This window comes from Pseudopipra pipra, chromosome W, assembly GCF_036250125.1.
Source record: "Pseudopipra pipra isolate bDixPip1 chromosome W, bDixPip1.hap1, whole genome shotgun sequence".
NCBI classification, from domain to species: Eukaryota; Metazoa; Chordata; class Aves; order Passeriformes; family Pipridae; genus Pseudopipra; species Pseudopipra pipra.
In genome coordinates this window covers 5,312,522-5,339,053 of record NC_087580.1, presented here as the reverse complement: position 1 = coordinate 5,339,053, position 26,532 = coordinate 5,312,522, and the positions used below count along the sequence as shown (strand labels likewise).

Genomic DNA, 26,532 nt, shown 5'->3' with positions numbered 1-26,532 from the left:
GGGCTCTCTGAAGCAGCCACATTGTACAACAGAGACAATGAGGCTAAATAAACACTGGGCTGAAAGATGATAGTGCTCTTACAAGGGAAATTTACAGCTGCTGTACAGGCCTGGGGCTCTTGCTGGAAAGCTTCAGTCTCTGGGCTCCCGGTGCCCAAAGGCATTGCAGATAACTCCTTCTCAAGCAATGGCAGGGAGCAGGGTGGAGAAGTCAAGGATGAGGCAGATCAGAAAGACTGGGGCAGCACAAAGAGATCTACAAGGGAGAGAGACAGCATCTGAAAGGCACTCCTTGCTGACCTAGGAGCTGGTGCCGTGGGCTCTACAACTGCTGCCTGCAGTCAGCTTGGAAGCTCTGGCAGTTTTAACAGGAGGTTTGTCTGCAAACAAGATGCAGAGACGTTACGATGATGGATGCGGGTATATTCCTGACCTAGGCTCTCCAGAGGGAGATTCGCTGTCTCCTCATGGGCCATAGAGGCTTTTAATATGGGATGAACTTCACTTGGTCTCCCCAAGCTCATGTCCAACCTGTTCCATGGCCTCTGACTGCGATCTGCTGTCCACCTAGCTTCATCCTCCCTCACAACCCTGGGGACTCCTTGGAGATGAAGGGCTGCTGTGCCAGCACCTACTGCTCCAGGAAGGGAGTGCAAGGGGAAGATGCTACACTCGCAGGGGCAAAGAAGGTTCATTTTGCCATGGGATCCCAGGAGGTCACCATGCACATCGTCAATGGGGTCTGAAAAAAGAAAACTTACAGATGTTGAGGCAGCTGAGCTCATCAAGCACATGTAGAAAAGCTCCTGATTTCAGTATGGCTGGCTCTTTTGAAATGCCCCAGGAAGGAAGATTTGGTCTCAGGCATCATCAGCCCCATTGGCCAGTCTAGACAGAACTGCCTGGACTTGAATCAGAAGTTTGTGGATAAGAGATTTAGCTTCATTTAGCTAGAAATGGGATATCTCTCTCCAGTGAGCCAGCTGCTTGCCATTCCGTTAGTCCCTGACCACAAGCAGCACTGAATCTGTGATCTCTCCCCCTCCAGTTTCTCAGAGTCCCTGGGTAACCCTGAAAGCACTGCTTCAGGATCAGGTTCTGCAAGAGGCCTTCCAAAAAGCAGCTAGGGGACTAGGTGAGGGGAAGAACCAGAAAATCGCACACATTCTTCCCTGGATTCGTGAAAGACAATAAGAAAGAAATACAAGACCCCCAAAAGCAAGTCCACTTGATGGGAGCGGCAGGGGAGCATCTCTGGTTCAGTAGTGATACGACGCACTCAACTGCAGCTTGCAGACAAGAATCCTGAAACATTCCAGTAGCCAAGATTGCCACCTGATCCCAAGGTCCCCTGTCCTCTGCCCCATGCATTTCCACGGGACCAAAGCCCCTATGCACAGCAAAAGGAAAGTATGGGAATGGACACACATGGTAACTTGCTCCTGGCCTTTTCAGCCTATGGAGGAAGACAACTTCCCTCATTAGAAAATGAAGCAGGTCTGAGCTGGACTTTCTCAAAACACTCTAAAGCCAGAGGCAGGTTTCTCCCACAAGCGACAGCAAAGCCCTCCTCCTGCCCATGTTGTTTGGGAAATGGCACAAGAACCAGGAGAATCACAGAGAGATTCACACCTTCAGAGACACCAGTGAGTGCAGCCCCTCCTGACATCATCTGGGCAGAAGCCTCCAGCCCTTGGGATGACTTTGCCTCCTAACAGAGGTGCCAGAGCATCTGATCTGGATTTACCAGGCCTGCCTTAGTACCATGCCACAATAATTGTCGCAGCATCCCAGCCTTTCCTTGCTCGAGCCAGTCTGTTTATAGGTTGTTTGGATCTCCACCTCCGCATTGCAGGGGGATTGAACACCACTGATCACATCCACTTCTACCTCTGACCTGAAGGGAGAGGAAGATTTCCCCGTTTGCTGTTGTGGCAAGTGGCGCCTCTCTGCAAGAGATTTCATCTCCTGCTCGGGGCCCCTCTGCACTGGCCAGGCTCACTCCATGCTGCTGGACCTCTCCCAGCCCCTCTAAGCAGGGCTCCGGTCAAGTCTTCGTAACAACTCCCCATTCCTCAGAATAGCTTGGCACTCCTGTAGCACTTTGGGTGGGGAATGCCAAACTCACACCAACGAATGGCTCTGTCCGATCACCTGAGGAGTAGCAGGTACCACCCAGTGCGGAGGTCAGCGCTTGAATAAAGACCTCCCCAACTTTTCTGGGTGCAGCTGGTAAGGCGATTCTGTTATAAAAGTAGCGGGGCAACTGAACTGCTTAAAGGGAGGAACAAAAGGGCACAAACAGCACTGCGCAAAATGGCTCCAGCCTTAAATATCGTGGGTAAGGAAGGCACTGGAACAGAAGATGGGGTTTAGGCGGAGCATGCAAATTACAACCAATCATAGGAGATAGGGGCTGAACATAACCATACACGGTACTGCGTCAGGTATCAACCAATGAAAGGACAGAACATACGCACAGTACAATACAATACAACAACTTATATGCAAAATCTACAATTTCCTTATTAATTACACATTTTTAGACTGCCACAACCCAGCCTGCCCCATGCAGAGCCCTGGGGGTGGCTCCTGCTACACCCAATGCCAGAAGAACACCACAGGAGACCCTGGGGAGGGAAGAAGGGAAGGAAAGAAGGAAATCTCAGTGCTATGCATCTGGAGCAGCTGGGGGAACTCCAGTGCCTCCCAAGACGCCCTGTCAGACACGTGAGGAACTGCAGAGTCGAGAGCTCTCCCCACGCACCCCTACGGCCCGCTCCGAAATAAATACCGTTGACTGCCCATGGAAGGTCCCCTTCAGAGTAGCGACACGATCCCCGTAGCCCCTTGCTCTGGATTCCCCTGCCCATTCCTGGCCTCACCCCTTTGTGCCCAGAGCCCACTAGCTTTGAGCTACAGGGAGCAGAGGGGCTCCGTTGCCACCCTGTCAGGCGGCGTCAGCTGTAGAACAGCTCCAGTGGCCAAGTGCACGGCTGAGCTCTCCATGGGACTGTGTCTGGCTTCAGGCAGTTTTCTGACAGGGAATGGGACTATTCTAGCCCAAAGGGAGCAATCAGAATCCAACATCTGCTTTGTTTAAGGCTATCAGGAGCCTTCTTGGTCGCTTATCCTTTGATTTTTGTCCAAATCTTGAAGTGGTTTTGATGAGGTACAAAAAGGAGGTGCAGAAAGCATGCCTTCCTCCCCCATAGACACGGTTTCCCCTCCGATCAGGGGGATCAGACCAAACCTCTGGTGGGAGCTGTTTTATTAAGCTTGTCAGACCTTGAACATCAGGGGAGCTGTGTACAGCTCGTGGCAGCAGGTGCTGGGGCCTTGGCCAGTGTCACCTGGAAGGGGAAAGGAGGAAAGGGGACCAGCACGGATCCCTGCTGCCCTGCGTATCCCCTGAGCCAAGGGACACTTATGGACAGTTGTTCTGCACCTCCCCCTGTCCCCTTTTGGTCAGGGCTATCACCTGACACTGCGGTGACAGACGGGTTCATCAGGATATCCTTGGCAGAATGATGACGGCACTGAGTCATAGTGTAGTGGTTTGGACTTTGTTTTCCCCCAGAGGCTAAAGAAAAGTGGTAGACCCCAAGGGGTGGAAACCCTTGGAAATTTTGAAGTTCTGCCCAATGGGCGCTCCTGCAAAAATGTAAACAGATCACAACCAGACCGGAAGAGATGAGTTGTAGTTTTGGGTTGTTGTAGGAGAGGTGGCCATGTTGTAGAGCCACGAGGAAGGGGCTCTAAGCCCCTTGGGCCCTCTGGGGCCTCCCAGCCCTTGGCTGGGGGGCTGCAGGGACCTGGAACAGCATAAAGCTGGGCTAGGTGCCTGTAGTTATGCCGGGAGATGTTTTCTCCATGGACGCAGAGCAGCAGCCGACGCTGACCAGAGAAACAGTGGCAGAGAGCCAGAGATAAGGACCTGAACCAGAGGAGCAGCAGAAACAACATGCAGCACCGCAGAGAAGACTCCTGGAAAGGGAGGAGAAAGAGAGCCAGCAGCTGAGACACAGAGTTTGGGGTAAGACTGTACCAGATTCCCCAAAACTCCCTTGGAGACCCTCTTGGAGAAGAGGGACATAGACTCCTATTAAGGAGAAAAGTTTTAGACATGCAGCACCGGAGAGAGAGGAGCTGAGAAGCTCAAAAGACGTCTGGACCGGGATGGCCAGATGGAATGCAGGGGGAGTTGACCTTGGCTCCCCCCTTGCACTGCTGCCACGGTGGCAGCCTGAGAGACAGGGCACAGAGGCCCTGCAAGAGATACCAGACCGTCACGAAGACCCCCCTGTGTCTCGTGATATGACGTGGTGAAACGACCTTGTCTGGGGTTACGAAGCCCACGGAAGACCCCTTTGCCTGTGTCAAGGGGGCCGAAGGAGAGTTTGGATACCTCCCATGTGAGTGCTGGCAGAAAGCCAGCTATCAGCTGCTGCATGTGGAGAAGACAGACAGAACCTGCTGCCTCAGAAGATGCTGCTGCTTAAGGACTGGAAGGGATCTGTCCTTCTTTCCCTCCTGGACTTTTATTTGGAGGGGAGAAGAGATCTGGTCCATTGTAAATACTATATGTCATGGTAGAGATAGTTGTGATCATGTGTATAATGTGATGTTATATTTATTTGTACAGTGATTGTAATATATTCCCTTTCCCCCACTTTGAGTCTGGTGTGTTTTGTCTGGAAAAAAACCCATCTCACATTAAGTTGAGATGTGGGAGGGGGGATTGGAGCTAGGGAATTGGATTATGGGACTATCTCAAACCATGACAACACGTCCAGTTGCAAAAGGCAGAGCAGAAAGACTCCTTGGATGGGATCGACAGGACACGGTTCTTTCTGCGTTGTCTTTTCTCCTCGATGGTGATCCTGCTGCGTTCTCAAAGGAAGCAGCAGCGTTGGAGATGGGGTGTCTCCAGACCTCCGGATTGGAGGCCAGAGTAGACCAGTGATGAAGATCAATGTGGCCAAGGCTCAGATGTTGTTTCAGGCAGTCCTTGTATCTCATCTTTGGGGCTCCTCTCTTGTGGCAGCCGGTGGCAAGTTCACCACAGAGCACGATCTTAGGGAGAGGGTGGTTGGTCCTTCATCCTGGAGACGTGCCCTGCCCAGCACAGCTGTGTTCTCAGCAACATGGCCTCAATACTTGTGGCTGCTGCCTGTTCTAGAACAGATGGATTGGTCACATCATCTGACCAGTGGATGTTTAGGATTGTACGGAGGCAGCGTTGATGGAAGCGTTCCAGGAGTCGCAGGTGGTGGCTGTAGATGACCCATGATTCGGATCCATATAAAAGAGTAGACAGCACAATGGCTCTGTAAACACTGATCTTTGTGCTTTTCTTCAAGTGTTTATTACACCAAACTCTTTTATGGAGTTTCCCAAAAGTTCTCTATGCCTTTGCTAACCTGTTGTCCATCTCTCCGTCAATCTCACCATCCGAGGAGATGAGGCTGCCCAGGTAATTAAACTGCTGGACTGATTTGAGCTCTGATTGGCCAATGGTGATGTGAGAATGATGGAAGACTTCCTGAGGTGCAGGTTGATGGAGGACCTCTGTTTTCTTTAAGCTGACTTCCAGCCCAAAGAGCTCAGTAGCCTCAGCAAAGCAGGATGTTAAACGCTGCAGAGCTGCTTCTGTGTGAGCGACGAGGGCGACGTCATCAGCATAAAGCAGCTCCCGGACAAGATGGTTTAAGGTCTTGGTGTGGGCCTTCAGTCGCCTTAGGTTGAAAGGGCTTCCATCAGTGCGGTATCGGATGTAGATCCCATCCTGATCATCGAGGTCTGCCGTGGCCCTTTGGAGCATCCTGCTGAAAAAGATTGTGAATAGGGTTGGTGCAAGAACGCAGCCTTGTTTCACACCATTGGTTATTAGAAAGGGCTCAGAAAGTGCATTGCCATAGCTGACTTGGCCGTGCTGATCCTCATGGAGTGAGATGATCATTTTAAGGAACTTGGGGGGACAACCTAAACGTTCCAAAATCTGCCACAGACCTTTCCTGCTCACAGTATCGAAAGCCTTGGTGAGGTCAACAAAGGTTCCATAGAGACCTTTGTTCTGTTCCCTGCACTTCTCTTGCAGTTGTCTGAGAACAAATCCCATGTCTGTGGGGCTCCTGTTGGCTCTGAAACCACATTGGCTTTCAGGTAGAAGTTCTTCTGCTATAGCGGGTATTAGTCTGTTCAAGAGTATTCTTGCCAGGATCTTGCCAGCAATGGAGAGCAGAGTAATACCCTGGTAGTTTGAGCAGTCTGATTTATCTCCCTTCTTCTCATACAAGGTGATGATGATTTCATCACCAAGGTCTGATGGTATAACCCCCACCTAACTCACCCTGGGGTGTCATTTCTTTTGGACTCAGTCATTAACCCAGCTCAGGTTAATGTCTTTCTCCCCCTTAACCCTCTGAGGGTTGGCTTGACTCTCTCCTGGAAAACCTTTCAACAGGCCCAGGTACCAGAGAACCTTTCAACAGGTCCAGGCTACACCAGAAAGCCTTTCAACAGGTCTGATGTGCCCAGGTCACACCGAGAGGAGAAAAATTATCACTATAATTTCACAGTGAGGGGATGGTCACCATTTGGCTCACTCTTGGTATCAGTTTTGGACTACACCGATTACTCCACCACATCCAAAGGGTCCTTGTCCCTGACACCAAAAATGTTACGACCCACCCCAGAAAGGGGGGGATAACCCAGGTTCTTATTAATAAATCCCTTGGGGTGGATTAGAGTGAAACAACACTGAATAATTGGTGTTTGAAAACTTACATATGTAGGGTTTATTTTAGAACAGTTTTGTTTCAAAGGTAAACAGGTACGTTGCCATTTTGGGTGTTAAATCATCTGTATCTGTCATCTACAGCAATATGGCATAAAGATAACCTTTGGGGAAAATGCATAAGGGAGAGAAAGGAAAGACAGGAGAAGGGTAAGGGAGAGGAAGGGAAAGAAAAGCTGAGAATGGAAAGATGTCTATAGTCACCACCCATGGGGTCCAGCGATGGAAGTTGGTAGTTGCAGCTTCCATGTCTGTCAGTTGAAGTGGTGGCCTTGATCCGTTGGGGGTGAGGAAGGGAAGCCCCCACACTCAGGGAAGTTATGAGTTATTATATCCATGGACAATGTCCCGGGCCATGCCACGAACCCCCAACGTCTCCCAGGCCTGCCCAGAGTTCCCATGAGGGGCAGGGAAAAGGTTTTTTCCCACCTTCCAAGATTGGCAGGGGGGGATGGGCTTTGATGGGCCATGCCATGAACCCCCAACACCTCGGACAGCCCAGAGCAGAGTTCCTGTGAGGGGCCTGGTAAACTCGGCTCTTCTCTCCTTTCCAGGGCTTGACACCTTCAGCAGCACTGGAGGGGGAGATGGGCCCAGCTGCCCATCAGAGGGATAATGCCAAAGTCCTGCAAAAGCCGGCAAAAGCCTCCTGGCAATCCCAGAATGCAGAAATCATTGACTGTTTCAGTCTCTGACAGTTTCACACAGGAAAAAGCAGGAAGTTGATCCATCGGGAAGAGCCGCAGGGGGGCCGGGCTGGGTGGGAGCAGCGGGATGAGCTCTGCCAGCAGCTCCTGCCTTTCCGCAGGGAGAGGGAAGGGGCGGATCCAGCTCCGGGATCGCTCAGGCTGTGATTCCTGCTGGGATGAGAGCGGGGAAAGGAGTCACCATGTCCCTGTTCCCATCCCAGGGGATGGAGCCGGCTGTGGAGCCCAGGGAGAGTAGGAACTGCTCTGGATTCCCTCCTGATCCTGCTCTGTCCATCCCACGCCAATCCCACTCCAGAATCCAGCCCTGATCCCAGTCCACAATTCCACCTGAGCTCACTCTGGAATCCTGCCCTGAGCTGGAATCCCCTTCCAATCCCGCTCCAGCCATTAGGCCCCCATTCCCCTCTGGAATCCCGTCATCCATCCTGGGATCCCTGCCCAGAGGATCTGGATCCACACACGCTGCTGGGACTCACTGGTGGGCGCGGGGTCGTATCCATTCCCCTCCCTCTTCCCTATGGAAAGAAAGCGGGATCAGCACCCGTGGCACAGGATCCCCGGAATGCTGCCGGGCGGATCCGTGCCCCTTCCCGACCCCCATCCCGGGAGTTACCGGATCGGAGCTTCCAGACACCGACTCCCATGAGGCCGATGATGATGATGATGGCAGCGATGACGGACACAGCCACCAACACTGGGCTGGAATTCCAGACGGATTCCGGCTCTGGCAAGGGCAGGAGCGGGAGGAGGGGGAGGGTTACCCCCATCCCGCTGTCCCACATTCCCAAATTCCTCCTTCCCAAATGCCCAGTTCCCACATTGCCCGTTCCCAGCCTCACCCCAGGCGAAGATCCCGGGCTCCGGCATTCCGGCGTGCTCCACCCGGCACCGGTACTGCTCCCACTCCCCCGGCAGCGCCTCGATCCTGGTCCAGCTGTGGAAGGTGCCGTCGCTGTTGGGAACGATCCCGCCCCACTCCGTCTCCTGATCCCGCACTTCATCCCCCTTCAGCCAGTTGATCCCGATCATCCCGGGGTAGAATCCGTACGCGTGGCAGGACAACGTCAGGATCCCGTGTTCCTCTTTCCCAGACACGTGGACATCGGGGGGATCTGGGATGGGATAAAGGTGAGATCCATCCATGGAATTCCCATGGGAATGGGATTGGGATGAGCTCCACCCACAGAATTCCCATTGGAATGGGACAAAAGTGGGATTCATCCATGGAATTCCCATGGGAGTTGGATGACTCAGATTCATCCATGGAATTCCCATGGGAATTCCTGCATTTTTCAGTTCCACCCTCCCAAATCCCACATTCCCAAATCCCACATTCCCATGGGAATTCTGTCTCCCTCACCTTTGCGCTCCAGCGCCTCCCGCCCGAATCCAACAAATCTCCGGAGCGCTTCTGGACAGATGTTCTCCAGGTAATGTGTCTGTCTCTCCGCCATGATCCCATCAGATTCCCATTTCCTCTTGGTGATCTGGGCAGCTCCATCGGCCGCTACGAAGCTCCTGGATCCCAGCTCGAAGGAGATGAAATCCCGCCCGTCGTAGCCATACCGATAGAATCCACGGACACTCCCGTCGGAGAGGAGGTCACAGCCAGCAACCCGCTGCCACGTGTGGAGACCTGGGGGGTGGGATCGGACCCATGGAGACCCTGGAATTGTGTCCCAGCCCCACAGAGCCCCATTTGAGCCCTATGGAACCCCAGAGTGTGATGGAGACACACAGAGTGTCATCCCAGCCCTTGGAGCACCTTGGATCCACATACCAGCCCCTTGGATCCCATCCCAGCCCCTTGGAGTGCCTTGGATCCACATTCTGGCCCCACACATCCCATCCCAGCCCCACACATCCCCCATTCTCCAGCTCCCCCCACTCACCCCCACTCCAGTTGTACCGATCCCGCCCTACATCCAGTTTGTAGGCAGCCACGAGCTGGTTCCCCCTGTCGATCTGGGTCTCTCTATCCCAATATCCCGGCTCGGCTCCGGCCGCCATCCACGGCGTCAGCGGCTCCACCCGGCCCCGTTCGCTGTCGTAGCGCTCAAAGGGGATCCCATCCACGTATCCCAACACCATGAACTGAGGGATCCCCGGGCTGGGCTCCGTCACTGCCACCTCCAGGTAACGCATGGAGTGGAGAACTGGGGGGACACGGAGATTTGGGGGGTCTGGGGGTGTCCACGGGTCAAGGAAAGGCGGAACTGGGAGAGCTGGGAGAGCCGGGAAGGGGGTTTGGGGATCCCAGGGCCAAGGAAAGGAGGGTGTAGGGACTGGGAGAGGTGGGATGGAACATCCAGGGGTCCCTGTGCCCAGGAAAGGGGGGCCCAGGAGGCCCCAGTGTTGTGAAAAGAGGGGTCATGGGGTGAGGAGACCCAGAATGGCCTGGAAAGGGGGTGAAGGGGGGTGTTGGTGCAGGATAAGGTTGGTTCCAGGGGGGGTCCTGGTGCCCAGGAATTGCAGTCAAGGGCGTTCCCGGTGCCTGGGACCCCCCTGCAGGAAGCACAGGGAGTGGAGAACTGGGGGGTCACACAGACTGGGGAGCTTGGGGGGTCCAAGGGTCAAGGAAGTGGAACTGGGAGAGCTGGGAAGGGTCCAAGGTTCAAGGAAAGTGGGGGCTGGGACTGGGAGAGGCGGGATAAGGGATCCAGGGGGTCCCTGTGCCCAGAAAAAGGGGGCCCAGCGGTCCTCGACGTAGAGGAAAGTGGGGGCTGGGGGCTGGGAAAGGCAGGAATGGGGGTCCAGGGGGTTCCAGGGTCAAGGAAAAGGGAGGATCAGGGGGCTGGGAGAGGTGGGATTGGGAGGAAAAGGGGCACAGGGGGGTATTTGTTGAGGATAAGGGGGTTCAGAGGGGTCCTGGTGCCGGGGATGGGGGTTCAGAGGGTCCTGGTGCAGGAAAAGGGGCTTCAGGGGGGTCGCAGTGCCCAGAATGGGGGCCCAGGGGTGTCCCTGTTTTGGATAAGGGGCTGCAGTGGGATCCCTGTCCCTGGAATGGGGGTTCAGGGGGTTCCAAGTTCCCAGGAATGGCTGTCTAGGGGGGGTCTCTGTGTCCAGGAATAGGGGTTCAGGGGGACCTAGTGCCAGGTAAGGGAGTTTAAGGGGGTCCCAGCGCTGCGAGAGGGGGTGCAGGGGGGTCCAAGTGCCCAGGAATGGAGGTGGGGAGGGATTTCTGTGTCAGGGAATGGGGGTTCAGGGGGGCTCCATGCCCAGGAATGGGTGTTTGGGAGGGTGCCAGTCCTCAGGAATAGGGTTCCAGAGGGGTCCCTGTGCCCAGGAATGGAGATTCAGGGTGGTCTCGGTGCCGGATAAGGAGGTTTAAGGTTTAAGGTCCCGGTGCCGAGGGAGAGGGTGCAGGGGGGTCCCGGTGCCCGGAAATGGAGGTTCAGGGAAGTGCCGGTGCCCGGGAACAAAGGCTGAGGAGTTGCCCGTTCCGGGGGTCCCACTTACCCTCGGGCTGCCCCCCCGAGACCCCCAGGAGCGCCAGGAGCGCCCCCAGCCCCAGCGCTGGAGCCATCGCGCTGCTCCGCTGGCTCCGCCCACACAGCAGCGTCCGGCGCCGCTACTTCTTCTGCACCAATGGCAACCCGACTGGGCCGTGACGTCACCGGTCACCGGGCAGATCCCGCCGCCGCAGGTTGGGAGACGCGACCGTGCCCGAGGCAGCGCGGGGGAGGGGAGGGGACGGGGGAATTCCTGGGAACTGACCGGAATGTCCTTTGGGAGCCTTGCTGGGACCACCCTGAGTCCTCCTGAGACCCTCTGCAACCCTCCGCGGCCACGTCTTGCGTGGGCTCCAGGGGGTCTCAAAGTCAAGGCTCTGCCCGGAGCCGAGCTGGCCAGGGAGCGCCCACCGGGGGGATTTAAGGCAGTGCCCGCGTTTCGGTCCTGTCCAGCCCAGCCGGTGTTGGCCAGGGGCCCGTGCTGGCTGCTGGCCCCACTCCTCGCTCCGTCCCGCTCGTGTCCCACCTCCCTGCTCTGCTGCTCGGCTCGGATCCGCTCTGCTCCCCACCCGCTTCCCTCCAGCGCTGCTTCCCTGCCTGCCCGAGCCTGACTGCACCCGCTTCTCTCCCTGGGCTGGGAACCTTTCTGCACTTTCCTTTGGCAGCCTTTCCTTTTCCTCATCTCTCCCTCTTCTTCTCCCCCTCTCGCTTTTACCGTTCCTTATTGGTACCAATAAAGTCAGTTGTGTGTTTGAGACCCAACATTTGGAGGTTTGGGCCTTAATCTCGCCTTGGAAGGAATCATCTAAAAGAACCAGGTTGCAGCCCCTGCCCGGTCTGTAACGGGGTCCCAGGGTCAGGGGAAGGGGGGGGGAGGTACTGGGAGAGGTGGGATGGAGATTCAGGGGGTCCCTGTGCCCAGGAAAAGGGGGGTCCAGGGGTCGCTGCTGTTGAGGAAAATGGGGTCTGGAAAAGGCAGGAATGGGGGTCCAGGGGGTCTCATGGACAAGGAAAAGGTAGGTCTGGGAGAGGCGGGATGTCCAGGAAAGGGGGTGCAGGGGGTGTTGGTGCAGGATAAGGGGGTTGAGGGGGGGGCCCCGGTGCCCAGGAATTGAGGTCGAGGGCGTTCCCGGTGCCTGGGACCCCCCTGCAGGAAGCTCAGGGAGTGGAGAACTGGGGGGGTCACAGAGATTGGAGGGTTTGGGGGGTTCAAGGGTCAAGGGAGCAGAACTGGGAGAGCTGGGAAGGGTCCAAGGTTCAAGGAAAGTGGGGGCTGGGACTGGGAGAGGTGATATAAGGGATCCAGGGGGTCCCTGTGCCCAGGAAAGGGGGGTCCAGTGGTCCCCGGTGTTGAGGGAAGTGGGGGCTGGGGGCTGGGAAAGGCAGGAATGGGGGTCCCAGGGTCAAGGAAAAGGGAGGATGAGGGGGCTGGGAGAGGCAGGATTGGCAGGAAAGGGGGCCCACGGGGGTATTTATGGATGATAAAAGGGTTCAGAGGGGTCCTGGTGCCGGGGATGGGAGTCCAGGGGGGTTCCCGTGCTCAGGGATCGGGATTCAGGGGGTCCCAGTGCAGAGGGAGAGGGTGCAGGGGGGTCCCGGTGCCTGGAAATGTAGGTTCAGGGGAGTTCCCGTGCCCAGGAACGGGTGTTCAAGGGGGTCTCGGTGCCCAGGAATGGAAATGAGGCGGTCCCGGTGCCGCATAGGGAGGTTTAAGGGGGTCCCGGTGTGGAGGGAGAGGGTGCAGGGGGGTCCCGGTCACCGGAAATGGAAGTTCAGGGGGGTCCCGGTGCCCAGGAGTGGGTGTTCAGGGGGGGTCTCCTTCCGGGAATGGGGGCTCAGGGGGTTCCCGTGCCCAGCAATCGGGATTCAGGGGGTCCCGGTGCCGAGGGAGAGGGTGCAGGGGGGTCCCGGTGCCCGGAAATGGAGGTTCAGGGAAGTGTCGGTGCCCGGGAATAAAGGCTGAGGAGTTGCCCGTTCCGGGGGTCCCACTTACCCTCGGGCTGCCCCCCCGAGACCGCCAAGACCCCCAGGAGCGCCAGGAGCGCCCCCAGCCCCAGCGCTGGAGCCATCGCACTGCTCCGCTGGCCCCGCTGGGCGCAGTTCGGGAGACGCGAAAGCGAAAGTGGCCGAGGGAGCGCGGGGGGCGGGCCCGGGGGAATTGCCGGGAATGCCCCGGGATCCCCTTCGGGACCCCTCCCGGCACCGCCCCGGGTCCCCCCGCCACCCCCGGGCCCCCTGGACGGGCCCGAGCGGCGGGACCCCCGGGCCGGGCCGAGCTGAACTCGCGGGCCCTGCGCTTAAACTCGGCCTTAAAGGCGCCGCTTTGGGGCCAAAGCGGGGGAAGCGCCGCGATCAGCGGATGCCGCGGGGGCGGGGGGCGATCGCCCTGGGCCAGTGCCCGCCCTGGGCAGCCCCCACTGCCCCCCGCAGGGGTCCCGGGGTCAAGGCAAAGGGGGGCTCCCAAAGCCCCTGCCAGGGGGGAGCGGGAGCTGGGGCAGGAGCTCCGTGGGGAGAGAAAAGGGGGGGACAGCGGGATGGGGGTCCCGGGGGGGGCACACACGCTCCGGGGGGGACACACGACCCCCGGGGACCCCCCTCAGCTCCTCCCGCGGGCGGAGGCCGAGCCCCAGCCCAGGGAGACGAAGCCAAAGACGGAGCCCCGACCCCCGTCAGCATCTTGGGGGGGCGGGGGGGGCAGGACCCGGGAAACGGCGGCGGCTGCTGGGAAGAGACTGGGACGGACTGGGATGCACTGGGACAGACTGGGATGGATTGGGACAGACTGGGACAGAGTGCCCCCAGTCCGGGCACATCGCCAGGGCTGGGACTCCTAAAGCAGCGGCTCCGGGCACATCGCCAGGGCTGTTTCCCGTAAACCGCGGCCGGTTCAGCACAGGGAGCTGGGATTCTGGGCCAAGCCGGGCGGGCACTCGGGGAGGCGGTGGCGGAGCTCGGGCGCGGCCCCGGCGCGGCTGGAGGGGCCGGGAGGGGGGTCCGGCGGGTTCGTCCCGCCCTGTCCCCTCCGCAGGGCCCGCGCAGGGAGCGGCTGCCCGCGGGCTCCTCCTTCCCGCCCAGCCCCGGCGGGCTCGGAAGGAGCCGCTGCCGCAGCAGCGCTGCCTCGTCCCGGCTCCTCTCGCTCCGACCCCTTTGGCTGCCCCGGGCCCGCCACTGCTCCCGCCCGGGGGGGACCGGCCTTGCAGCCGCATCGGCTGCTGCCACATGGCCCTGCTGGGGCAGGGCTGGCACGGGAGGGGCTTGGAGTCCCTGCCAAGCCGAGCCGGGCTGGGACTGAAAGACAGACCCGGGCTGGGATGGACCGGGCTGGGAATATACTGGGATGGGGGTGTGGGATGGACCGGGCTGGGAATATACTGGGATGGAGCTGTAGGATGGACCGGGCTGGGAATATACTGGGATGGGGCTGTGGGATGGACCGGGCTGGGAATATACTGGGATGGGGGTGTGGGATGGACCGGGATGGGGGTGTTGAGTCAGATCGGGGGTGTGGGGGCTGGGCTGGCCCAGGATGAAGCAAGTTTGCATTTGAGCTTAGTTCTCTCTTCCCAAGATTGCTGTGCCAGATCCAGAGGGAATTTGGGAGGGGGAAGGAGGAGGTGAGACTAAGAGGAGCAAGAAGAAGCAGCTTTCTCCTGCCCGTCCTGCTCCGTCTCCCCTGGGCCTCCCCCTCTAGCCCGGCCCAGCCTGGGGGTCCCACTTTGGGGTCCCCGTGACCCCCAGGTGTCTCCTTGCAGGGACCCCTCAGGTCAGGGCTGAATTACTCTTGGATTTGCAGACAAAAAGTGGAAATTGCTGCTGACTGGTTGGATTCCCTCTCCTTTGGTCACTACAGAAAAGCCCCTTTCAATCACTCCCACGGCCACTTGTGGACTCATTGCCCTTCCCTGGGCAGCAAAAAAAGGCCACAACTATATTGGTCTGCAATAGTTTCGAAGTGCTCTTTGGGACACAAAAGTCCTTTATTTCCCCAAACCCAGTGCCTTTGGGAGTATTTTCCATGTTAAGTTCCTCTGTTGTTCCCTCCCAGGTCTGTTTTCTCCTCCTCTTCCTCCCCCACCTGCTTTTTGCTCCAAAATGCCCTAAACTGCAGCCTGTAGCAGGAGGAGTTTGGGGTTGGGGACAGTAAAAAGCTCTGCATCAATTAAAGCTTCTTGAAAAATGAAGTGTTTGGGTGGGAAAAATGATCCTTTGAGTTCTTCCTTTGCAGACACAGGCAGAGGGGTTCTTACCTGGAGAATATTTACCTATGGAGGAAATGCTGGGTGCATTTCCTGGTAATAATTGGAATTTGTTGATGTCAGGGTTTAGAGAGAGTTTCAATAAATGTGGAAACTCTTTGCAGCTGCCAGTGCTCCACCAGCAGCATCCACATTCTGTGCCAGTGGATGCTTGTCCTGTTTCTTTGGGTTCTTTCCTTACAAATATTCCACAAATGGCTCTGGTGGGGTCAGTTTTGCTTTGGTGAACCTGTGAATTTTGACCTTTGCCTTGGGGAATAGTGCATGGCCAGGGAAAGGCTGAGCAGGGAAAGAATTTAGGAAAAACCATGAACCAGGTGGGAAAATGTTCCCGATGTTGGAGGTTGGAGCAGCGACAAGAGGAGCAGCAAAGGCTGGGACAGGAAACAGTGACCAAAAACCAGCCCTGGGGAAAGGAAGAGGGTTAAAAAAAGGCTGTGACTGCCTGGGGGGCAGTTTGGGGGATTCTCAGCTGTGCAAGTCCTTGAGACAACACCTTCCCAGGGCACACAGAGCCAGCAGGAGCCAAGGCTGAGTTGGGAAAACAAAGGCAGTCCTGGTGCTTTGAAGGCTCAAATCACCTCAAGCCGCTGAAGGGAAAAGGGGGCTTGACTTTCCTGGCAGGAAAGTGCCCCAAATCAGGCATTTGGCACTGCCCAGTTCCCGGCCTGAGCAGGAACTGGCTTGGTTTGCACAGACTGGGCTGCTGCGATGGAGCTGCTGCAGCAGAGAGTGGAGGGAGGCACCAGGAAAACCAGCTCCTCTTTTGGGGAGGTTGTTTCAAAGCTGTGCTTGAGTTTAGTGTGTGTGGGCACTAAATCAGTTCCAAAAGCCACAGGGGAGTGTTACAGCCCACCCTGCCAGGCTGGAAGAACTTTTGTTTGATTCTTGTTTCCCTTGGAGTGAATTAAAGTGAACCAGTCCTGGATGATCAGTGTTTGCAGAGAGAGAGAGAGAGATTGAGAGAGAGAGAGCATTTATTTTAGAGCAGTTGGGTTGCAAAGGAAACCAGGTGTGGAGCCCTTTGGGTTGTGATCCAGCCCCCCAAGGCAATGTGGGAGGGAAAAGAGAGCAAGAGAGAGAAAAGAATAGAAGTTGCAGTCGCCCCTCCGAGGGCTCTGCCCACCCTGGTTGTTGTCCCCGGGGTCCTGCTGCATCGGGGAGTGGTGGGGGACAGAAGCCCCCGCAGCACAAGATGGGGGGGTTTCTGTCCCCTCCTGGGGCCTCCCCTGGGTGTGTTTGGGGCCACTTTGGCAGGGCCCGGAGGGGCTGGTTTGTGCCAAGTCTTTGCGGCCTGGGCAGGGGGTGCTTGGAGGGCAGCCCTGCTCAGAGGCCTTGTCGGGGCAGTGCTGGGTGTGGGCACCCCCCAGGGGCCTCTGCCATGGCCTGGCCCAGGGCAGAGAAATCTCCAGGCCCCAGAGCCCAGAGAGGCGCCCCAGGGCCTCCCCAGTGCCACAGCCTGGGGGCTCCGGCCTCCTCCCCTCAGCCCGACCCTCCCTGGCCTGGCAGCAGCTCCTTTGCACAGCCTGGCCCAGCCCAAAGGCTGCAAGTCCCCTCCAACAGGCCAGTTCCTGCCGGGGAGGAGCAGGGAAGGAAGGGCAAAGGGCTTGGCAAGCTGTGGGGCTGGGGGGGTGCCCATCCCGTGCTGGAAGGGGGCATGGGGGGGAGGCAGCCCCAAAAATCCTTGGGTGCCACTGACAGCACTGGGATCCCCCCAAACTGAGCCTGGAGCCCTCCACGGGCCTGGGGCTGTGCTGGGAGGTGGGGAAGGGACCCGGGGGGTACAAGAGCTGGGGCTGTGGGGTGCTCTTTGTGCCCCTTCCATGGGCTTTGTCCCCACATTTCAGCCTCAGGCCCATCAAGGACAAAAAGGTGCCCCTGGGGGTCACCAGGCTCCTCACGGGGCTGCTTCTCACCATCACTGCCCTGGGGGGAGTGGCTGAGGCTGGAGGAGCCACCCCAGAGCCTCCTCCTGCACAAACCCCCTGCAAGGAGTCACCTGCACACATATGGTAAAGTTTAATTAACATTATCATATTAGATCAATATTTGGTGTAACAAGAATAATAGATAGGATTGTATTTCCAACCTGCTTTTAACCAGCAGCAAAGCACAAGGATGGAAGGACGGGATCTGCTTGGAATTTGTAGGGGGCTTGTTAATTTTGGGGGGTTCTGGCAACTTTTTTGGGGTGTTTCTGGCAGCTTTTTGGGTCTCAGCGCTGCTCCCATCCCACCTCAGAGGGGGGAGAAGAGCAGAGCTGGTGAACCAGGAAACACAGACCTGTTTGGGTTTGGCTACAAAACTCCCCCTTGGCTGGTTTGGCCTTTCTAGAGGGGACTTTGCAGCAGATCCCTGTGGATTTGTGCTCCTGGGAATGCTCAAACACCGCAGGAAACATCTGCCATGGCACCGAGGGGTCTTGGGCCAAAGGAGTCTTTTAAGGAAGAAATCTCTTTTCCATGCTTCCAGCATGATCCCAGTTGCTCCCAGCCACTCCCAGTCACTCCCAGTGTGGTCCCAGTCGCTCCCACTATGATCCCAGTCACCTCCAGTGTGATCCCACTTGTTCCCAGTATATCCCAGTTGCGCCAACATGGTCCCAACTGCCCTCAGAATGCTCCCAGTCACTCCCAGTATGACCCCAGTCACCCTCACTGTGGGCCCAGTTGTCCCCAGCATGGTCCCAGTTGCTCCCAGTTGCCTCCAGCACAGATCCACTCAATCCAAGTATGGTCCCAGTCTTCCCTCATCATGGTCCCAGTCAATCCCAGTTGCCCCCTTGTACATCCACTCACTCCCAGTTGCCCCCCGTATGGTCCAATTCACTCCCAGTGTGGTCCCAGTCACCTCCAGGATGGTTGCAGACTCTCCCAGTAGATCCCAGTTGCCCTCAGCATGCTCACAGTCATACCCAGTTACTTCCACTTGCCCCAGGATGCTTCCAGTTCCCATCAGTACGATCCCAGTCACTCCCAGTCTATGCCAGTTGCCTCCAGAATGCACCCTGTCACTCCCAGTTACTCCCACTTGCTTCCAGCATGATCCCAGTTGCTCCCAGATCCCCTCTGTGTAGTTCCAGTTAGTCCCAGTATGGTCCTGGTCACTGACAGTCACTCCCAGGATGGTTCCAGTATGGTCCTGGTCACTCCCACTAGGATCCCAGTCACTCCCAGTCATTCCCAATAGGATCCCAGTTGCCCCCAGCGTGGTTCCAGTTGCTCCCAGTATTATCCCAGTATGAGTCCAGTCACCCCTGGTATGATCCCAGGAACTTTCAGACACTCCCAGTACGAATCCAGTTTGATCTCAGTCATCCCCAGAATGGCTGCAGTCCCTCTCACATACTCCCAGTATTATTGCAGTCATTCCCAGTAAGATCCCAGCAGGAACCCAGTAGGGGCCCAGCTGCTCCCAGTATGATCCCAGCAGGAACCCAGTAGGGGCCCAGCTGCTCCCAGTATGATCCCATTTGCCTCCAGTGTGGTTCCAGTTGCTCCTATTCACCCCTACTGTGCTTCCAGTCACTCCCAGAATGATTCCTGTCACTCCCAGCCACTCCCAGTATATCCCAGTTGTCTCCAGCATGCTCCCTGTCATTACCAGTATGATCCCAGTCTCTCCTAGTACGATCCAAGTTACCCCCAGCATGGTCCCAGTTGCTCCCCGTCGCCCCACTAGAGTTCCACTCCCTCCCAGTATGACTCCAGTAGGATCCCAGTGACACCCCAGATGGTGGCACTCACACCCAGGATGAACCCAGACATGTCCTGGCACTCCCAGTAGAAAGCCATTGGCCCCCAGCAGGGTTCCACTTGCTCCCAGTCACCCCACTATGACTCCAGTAGCTCCCAGTATGATCCCTGGCACTGCCAGTCTCCCCCAGTATATCCCAGTCGACCTCAGCATGCTCCCAGTCACTCCCAGTACACTCCCAGTCAGTCCCAGTATGATCCCAGTCACTCCTGGTCTCTCTCAGTATATCCCAGTTGCCCGCAGTGTGGTCCCACTCACTCCCAGTTGCTCCCAGTAGCTTTCAGCATGATCCCACTTGCTCCAAGTATATCCCAGTTGTGCCAACATAATCCCAGCTGCCCTCAAAATGCTCCCAGTCACTCCCAGTATGACCCCAGTCACCTTCACTGTGGGCCCAGTTGCTCCCAGTATGATCCCAGTTGTGCCCAGCATGGTCCCAGTTGCTCCCAGTTCCTCCAGTGGGATCCAAGTAGTTCCCAATTCCCCTAGCATAGAACCAGTTGCTCCCAGTATGATCCTAGTTTGATCCCAGTATGATCCCAGTACAATCACTGTTGCTACCAGTATGATCCCAGTAACTTGCAGACACTTCCAGTATGAATCCAGTTTGACCCCAGTCATCCCCAGTATGGTTGCAGTCCCTCTCACATACTCCCAGGAGTATTGCAGTCACTCCCAGCATGATCCCTGTCAGTCCCAGGGTGATCCCAGTATGAGCCCAGCAGGGGCCCAGCTGCTCCCACTCTGATCCCAGTTGCCCCCAGCGTGGTTCCAGTTACTCCCATTCACCCCTACTATGGTTCCAGTCACTCCCAGTATGATCTCTGTTGACCTCAGCATGCTCCCAGTCACTCCTAGTATGCTCCCACTATAATTCCAGTCACCTCCACCATGATCCTACTTGCTCCCAGTATATCCCAGTTGTGCCAACATAGTCCCAACTGCCCTCAGAATGCTCCCAGTCACTCCCAGTATAACCTCAGTCACCCTCACTGTGGCCCCAGTGGCTCCCAGCATGGGCCAAGCTGCTCCCACTGTGATCCCAGTATGATTCCAGTATTCCCCAGCATGGTACCAGTTGCCCCTAGGATTGACCCAGTTACTCCCTGTAAGATCCCAGTATGAGCCCAGCATGAGCCCAGCAGGGGCCCAGCTGCTCCCAGGATGATCCCAGTTGCTCCCAGCATGGTTCCAGTCACTCCCATTCACCCCTATTATGGTTCCACTCACTCCCAGACACTCCCAGTATATCCCAGTTGCCCCCAACATGCTCCCAGTTGCTCCCAGTATGACCCCTGTTGCCCCAGTTCTGGTCCCGCTGGCTGCAGTCCAGGTCTCGGTGTATCCCGGTGTCCCCCCTGTGCCCCCACCCCGCTCTCACCCCCTTTTCTCTCCCCACAGGGCTCCTGAGCCGCCGGCTGCCGCAGCCCCTCCCCGTGGCCTCGGGCCCAGCCGGGACCCCCAAACCCTGCCCTGATTTTGGGGAGCTTTGGAAGGGCACCTGCCCTTCAACACGGCACCCAGCACACCCAAAAAGGTGCTGGGAAACCCCTAAAAAACCCACAGCTCCTTAAGCAGCCCCCAAAAAACCTCAAATCCCACCCAGGACTCCACCTAACTGCTTTTTTGGGGGGGACTGGGTGGGAAAACAGGTGTGGAGAGAAAAAGGGTGGTGGGATCCTCATACTGAATGGGACAGGAGTGGGACCCCCCAAAAGTGGAGGGGGAGGGGGACTGAGGATTGGGGGATGAGGGGAAAGGGGTAGGAGAGGTCAGAAGAGTGGGGAAAAGGGGAGGGTGGGACCCACAAACTGAGCAGGAGGGGGCTGGGGATTGGGGGAATGATGTGTAAGGTGTGGGAGAGGGAGGAAAAGTGGGAGTTGGGACCCCAAAACTGATCTGGGAAAGGCTGGGGCTTGAGGGGACCATGGCAAAGTGGGAGGAACAGGGAGAGGGGTGGAAAAGGGGGGTGGTCTGGAGGGATGGACGGTCCCATGGGGGTCTTTGGGCACTGGGGGTTGGGAAATGGGGGTGGTCCCCCTGAGCTCCCAACTTCCTCTGGGGTGCTGGGGGCTGCTGGATCCAATCTCAGCCTTGCATTGTGCCAACAGCTGAAATTTAGAGCAATTCTAGAGGGGTGACTGAACCACGTTTGTCCCCCAGGCTTTAATGATGGCATTTAAGGATGTACCTCGACCACCCCTTTAAGGGGGGGTTCAACACAGGGGGGGGTCACGGAAAACAGAGGGTCAGGGCACATTTACCCCACTCTTCAAAGGTCTCTTTGCCTCTTAGTGCCCCAGGGAAGCCAAAACCAGATCAGTCCAGTCTGGGCTCTCGGCTGTTCCCCACACCAACTCTGCCCCAAACACATTCCCAAGGCCAGGGGATTCCATCACCCTTTTCGGGCACTGCCACTTCCCAGGGACAGGGAAACTCCCTCAGCACAATCTCCCACCACTTATTCCACTGCCCACAAACTGGCAGCACCTTTACAAAGCAATCCCTGCAGCAGCTCACACAATAACACTCTTGATCAAGACAAACCCTGACCAGCTCAGAAAAGCTCGTAGGCCTCGCTGAGAGGCTCTGGCTACAAAAACACACTTCAAACACAGCAAGAACACCACAAAGCAATCAAAGCACAAACTCTAAACCACACCAGCAATCTACTAAAACACTGGGAAGTGAAAGCAAACTCTAGTTCTGTAAAAGCAAGGAATCAGCGAGCAGAACTTTAAATTTCTCACCCCATGAGCCACCTGAAAGGGGAAGGGAAGGCAGGATCAGCCCCTCAGCCCATCCAGCACTTTCAATGCAAATCTTCCTTCCATTTCTCCTTATCCTTGACTTCTTTTTAGACTATTTTTCCAGGTTTAGGTGGAGTTTTAGAGTTTCTTTAGTCACAAAGCTAAATTTGGGGTAGCGTGACAGGCATCTATTCTTTCTTGACAGATAAATAAGAGAGGTCAAAAAGGTTCCCTATTCCCATCCTGCAGGATGGTTGTGAAGAAAGGCTGTGGGACCTTCACTGGCCCCATCCCTCAGTACATCCTTTCACACCACGTGTCTCTCAGGGTTTTTCTTTGGGGAGACCATCCTGACCTTCATGTTATCCGGGAACTGGAGTCTTCTCTTTCTCATCAGATGTGCCAGTCCTTCTTCTTCTTCCAGGTTTGAACTCTATTCCAGCACCAGGTCTCTGCTAAACAGGGGTCACCAGGAACGTTGGTCACCAGGTCTGTGCCCAACGGGGGTCCCTGTGGATCATCCAACCCTGTGGATCATCCAACCCATCATCATGGGTCCTCCCATGGCTGATGGAGTTGGAGCAGCGGCCGAAGCTCTTCCCGCAGTCGGGGCACTCGGGGCTTCTCTTACCGGTGGGTCCGTTGGTGGGAGGTCAAGGAAGAGCTCCGGATGAAGCTCTTCCCACACTTCTCACACTTGTGGGGCCTCTCTCCGGTGTGGATGCGACGGTGCCTGCAGAGGGTGGACCTGGTTTTGAAGCTCTTCCCACATTCCCTACATGTGTAGGGTCTTTCCCCAGTGTGGACGTGCTGGTGGGTGAGGAGAGTGGAGCTGTCCCTGAAGCTCTTCCCACAATCCAAGCACTTGTAGGGCCGTTCTCCAGTGTGGATGTGCTGGTGGTTGCGGAGGGTGGAGCTCCGACTGAAGCTCTTCCCACATTCCTCACACCTGTATGGCTGTTCTCCAGTGTGGATGCGCCAGTGGGCGCAGAGGGTGGAGCTGTGCCTGAAGCTCTTCCCACATTCCCTACATGTGTAGGGCCGTTCCCCACTGTGGATGTGCTGGTGGCTGACAAGGTTGGTGCTCTTGTTGAAGCTCTTCCCACATTCCAAACACCTGAAGGGCTTTTCCCTGCTGGGAGGCTGCTCAGATACCACCAGCTCGCAGGTCCGCCTCAAGCTCCGGCCGCCTTCCCGGCACACGCTGGATCTTTCCTCCTCACAGCCCCCTGGGCTGGCTTTGCAGCCCCTCCTGCGGGGGCATCTCCGGCCCTTTTCCTCCCCGCTGCCTTCCTGCGCCGGGGAGCCCTTCAAAACGGCCTCTCCCACCAGGCTCTGCCGCCGGGATTTGTCCTCCGCGCTCTCCGGCCTCACCTCGGGGCCTGGGGCAGGAAGCAACAAGGACACGCAGGGGATTTACCTCCGTCCCACAGGGAAGCCCAAGGACATCCCCCCAACTCCGGCCACGGCAGGACGGCCACAAAAGACCGACCCAAAGGGGCACTGACTTCCTCCTCACCTGCCTGGGGGGCCCGCAGCATCTTCCTCTTCCTCGCAGCCTCCTCCTCCATCCACCCAAGCTTTGGGAAGCAGAAATCCTGCTGGAGGGGGAAAAACAAGGGGTAAGCGCGTTGCCCAAGTCCAGCTCTAGGACTCACCGGGCATCTTGTGTCCATAAAAATCCCCAAAACAACAACATTCAGCCCAAAATCCCCTCCCAGAATTCCCCATCTCTGCTCTCTGGGGTTAGGGGGGTCCCCCCTGTCTGGTCTGATGGCACTTCTGCCTGCATTGGGGGTCCCCCTTCTCCGGGCTGCCAGGGGTCCCGTGACTCCGGGGGGTTCCCACTCTCTGGGGTCCCCTTTAGTGTTGCCAGTGGGGTCCCAGGGCTCACTTCTCCCCACTCTGCCTCCCGGGGCCGGCCGGCCCTCCTCTCTCGCCTCCCACCCTCGCAAACCTCTTGGCGCTCTCGGCTCCCACCCCGCCTCAAGGTCCCCCCTCCTCTCCACACTCCAAGGCCTTCCCCCTCTCTGGGACCCCCGCTTAAGGGGCCCGGCGCTCCCTCTCTGCTCCCCCCCCCCCAGCATTCCGGGGGTCCCCCAGCTCCGGGATCGCCCCTCTCCGCTCTCCCCACTCCGCGGCTACCGGGGTTCCCCCCTGGCTCTCACGGGGGGCCCCCAAACCGCTCTCGCCCCCCCCGCCATTGCCGAGCGACCGCCAGGACCTTTTGGCTGCTCTTCTTTGTGCTCCCGCTCGGCTCCTCCCTCGGCTGGGCCGCCGCTTTTGGCGGGTTTCCTCCTCCGGGATCCGCCCCCTGCAGCCCTTCCCCCCCTGGCCCAGCCCCCTTGCCCCCCTTGGGCCCCCCTCGGGCCCCCCTTGGGCCCCCCTTGGGCCCCCCCTCTACCCCCCCCTTGCCCCCCCTTGCCCCCAAAGCCATGGCCTCCCGCGGCAGGAGCAGGGCTGGAGCTGGGGCAGGTCGGGATGGGGCAGCGCTGGGCTCTTGGCCGCTCCCGCCCGCACTCGGCCCCCGCCGCAGCCGCCACGGCCGGGACAGCGCGGGGGGGCCCGGCCTGGGCGCCCCCCCCTCCCCCCTGCCCAAATTGCCGTCCCGGGGGGCGCTGGGGGCGAGGGGGGGGCGCCGGTGGGCTCGAGGTGGGGAGCGCTGGGCGCTGCGGCTCTGCCGGCACACGGGGGAGTTACCCCCGCAGCCGGGGGGGCTCCCGGCACCCCCAGTGCCCAGAAAGGTCTCCCCACATTTGGGGTTTGGGGGGTCTGGGTGCGCTCTGAGCGGGTTAGGGGGTCCTTGTGGGTCTGTGGGGCAGTGTCGGGGGGTCCCGGCCCCTTTTTGGGAGCGCTGGGTGCCGTGTTGGGGTGCAGGTGCCCCCCCAGAGCCCCCCCAGAACGGGGTGACACGGGGGGAACTCCGGGTCGTCCCCATTCCTGATCCATCCTGGAGCAACCACGCTGGGGGCAACTGGGATCATACTGGGAGAGACTAGGACCACACTGGAGCTGACTGGGAGCATAATTGGTGTGACTGGGAGCATGCTGAGGTCGACTGGGAGAGACTGGCAGTGACAGGGATCATACTGGGAGGGACTGGAACTGTAGTGGGGTGACTGGGAGCAACTGGGACCATGCAGGGGGTAACTTGGATCGTACTCGGAGAGACTGGTATCGTACTGGGAGTGACTGGGATCATAGTGGGATGATACTGGGCCTGACTAAAAGTGAGTGAGATGATACTGGGGGTGATTGGGAGCATTTTGGAGGCAAGTGGGATCTCCTGGGAGTGGCTGGGAGTGACAGGGATGATACTGGGAGTGACTGGAAGCACAGTAGGGGTGAATGGGAGCAACTGGAACCACACTTGGGGCAACTGGGTTCATACTGGAAGCAACTGGGACAACCTTGGTGGCAACTGGGATCCTATTGGGAGTGACTGGGAGTGACTGGGATCATAGTGGGAGTGACCAGGACCATACTGGAACCATCCTGGGAGTGACTGTCAGTGACCAGGATCATACTGGGAGTGACTGGAACTACACAGAATGAAACTTGGAGCCAGTGGGGCCATGCTGGAAGTATAGTGGAACTGGGAGTAACTGGGAGTGACAGGGTGCATGCTGGAGGCAACTGGCATAGACTGGGAGTGACTGCGATTTTACTGATGGGAACTGGAAGCATCCTGGGGCAAGTGGCACTAACTGGGTATGACTGTGAGCATGCTGAGGGCAACTGGGATCTACTGGGAGAGTCTGCAACCATCCTGGGGGTGACTGGGACCACACCGGGAGTGACTTGGACTGGGAGCACCTGGGAGTGACTGGATGTACAAGGGGGCAACTGGGATTGACTGGGACCATGCTAGGGGAAGACTGGGACCATACTTGGATTGACTGGATCTGTGGTGGAGGCAACTGGGAGCAGCTTGGCCCATGCTGGGGTAACTGTGATTGTACTGGGATCATACAGGGATCATACTAGGATCATACTGGGAGCGACTGGGTCTCTGCTAGGTGCAATTGTGAGCAACTGGGATCACACTGGGAGGAACTGGGAGCAAGTGGGACCATGCTAGGGACAAGTGGGATCATACTGGGATCACAGTGGGAGCAGCTTGGCCCATGCTCGGGTGACTGGGGTCATACTGGGAGTGACTGGGAGCATTCTGAGGGCAGTTGAGACCATGCTGGTGCAACTGGGATATACTGGGAGCAAGTGGGATCATGCTGGAGGTGACTGGGATCATACTGGGAGCAACTAGGACCACACTGGGGGTGACTGGGAGTGGCTGTGAGCAACTGGGATCATGCTGGAAGCTACTGGAAATGACCGGGAGTGAGTGGGACCACACTGGGGGCAACTGGGATATAGTGGGAGACACCAGGACTGACTGGGATTATACTGGGACTGACTGGGAGCAACTGGGACCTTGCAGGGGGTAACTTGGATCCTACTAGGAGAGAATGGAATCAGACTGGGAGTGACTGAGATCGTGCTGGGATCAGACTGGGCGTGACTAAAAGTGACTGGGCCCATCCTGGGGGTGACTGGGCCCATCCTGGGGGTGACTGGACCCATCCTGGGGGTGACTGGGAGCCCCTGGGCCTGTGCTGGGAGCCCCTGGGCCCCCCTGGCTGGAACTGCTTTCCCTCCTGCAGGTTCTTGGCAAAGGCCCCAAAGCACAAACTCTGCTCCGAGCCCTCGGGGCGTTTCCTCCCTTTGGGCAGCAGCAGCTCCTGAGCCCTGAACAGGCTCCTGTCCCCTGCAAACACTTCACCTGCCTTTGACCTGTGAGCTCCCAGT

General features: G+C 57.7%; 1 protein-coding gene and 1 pseudogene across 5 annotated transcripts in view; both read right to left on the bottom strand.

Annotated features, from left to right (window-relative positions):
- LOC135404426 (class I histocompatibility antigen, F10 alpha chain-like) overlaps positions 1-13,345 on the bottom strand; it is a 92,658-nt gene extending 79,313 nt beyond the window's left edge. Inside the window, exons 1-7 of one of the 5 annotated variants that reach the window (XM_064639168.1) lie at positions 12,955-13,340; positions 9,402-9,665; positions 8,870-9,145; positions 8,349-8,621; positions 8,123-8,233; positions 7,986-8,024; positions 7,535-7,659 (exon numbers count right to left, since the gene is read on the bottom strand). In XM_064639168.1, coding sequence (XP_064495238.1) covers positions 7,643-7,659; positions 7,986-8,024; positions 8,123-8,233; positions 8,349-8,621; positions 8,870-9,145; positions 9,402-9,665; positions 12,955-13,030 — 1,056 coding nt within the window. In that variant the 5' untranslated portion in view covers positions 13,031-13,340 and the 3' untranslated portion in view covers positions 7,535-7,642. Of the gene's footprint in view, positions 1-7,534; positions 7,660-7,881; positions 8,025-8,122; positions 8,234-8,348; positions 8,622-8,869; positions 9,146-9,401; positions 9,666-10,968; positions 11,051-12,954 lie in introns of those variants that run through there. The other 4 variants (XM_064639169.1, XM_064639165.1, XM_064639167.1 and 1 more) reach the window with 4 other exon arrangements.
- Positions 1-26,532, bottom strand: part of LOC135404811 (zinc finger protein 493-like) — a 152,662-nt pseudogene that overhangs the window by 113,079 nt on the left and 13,051 nt on the right.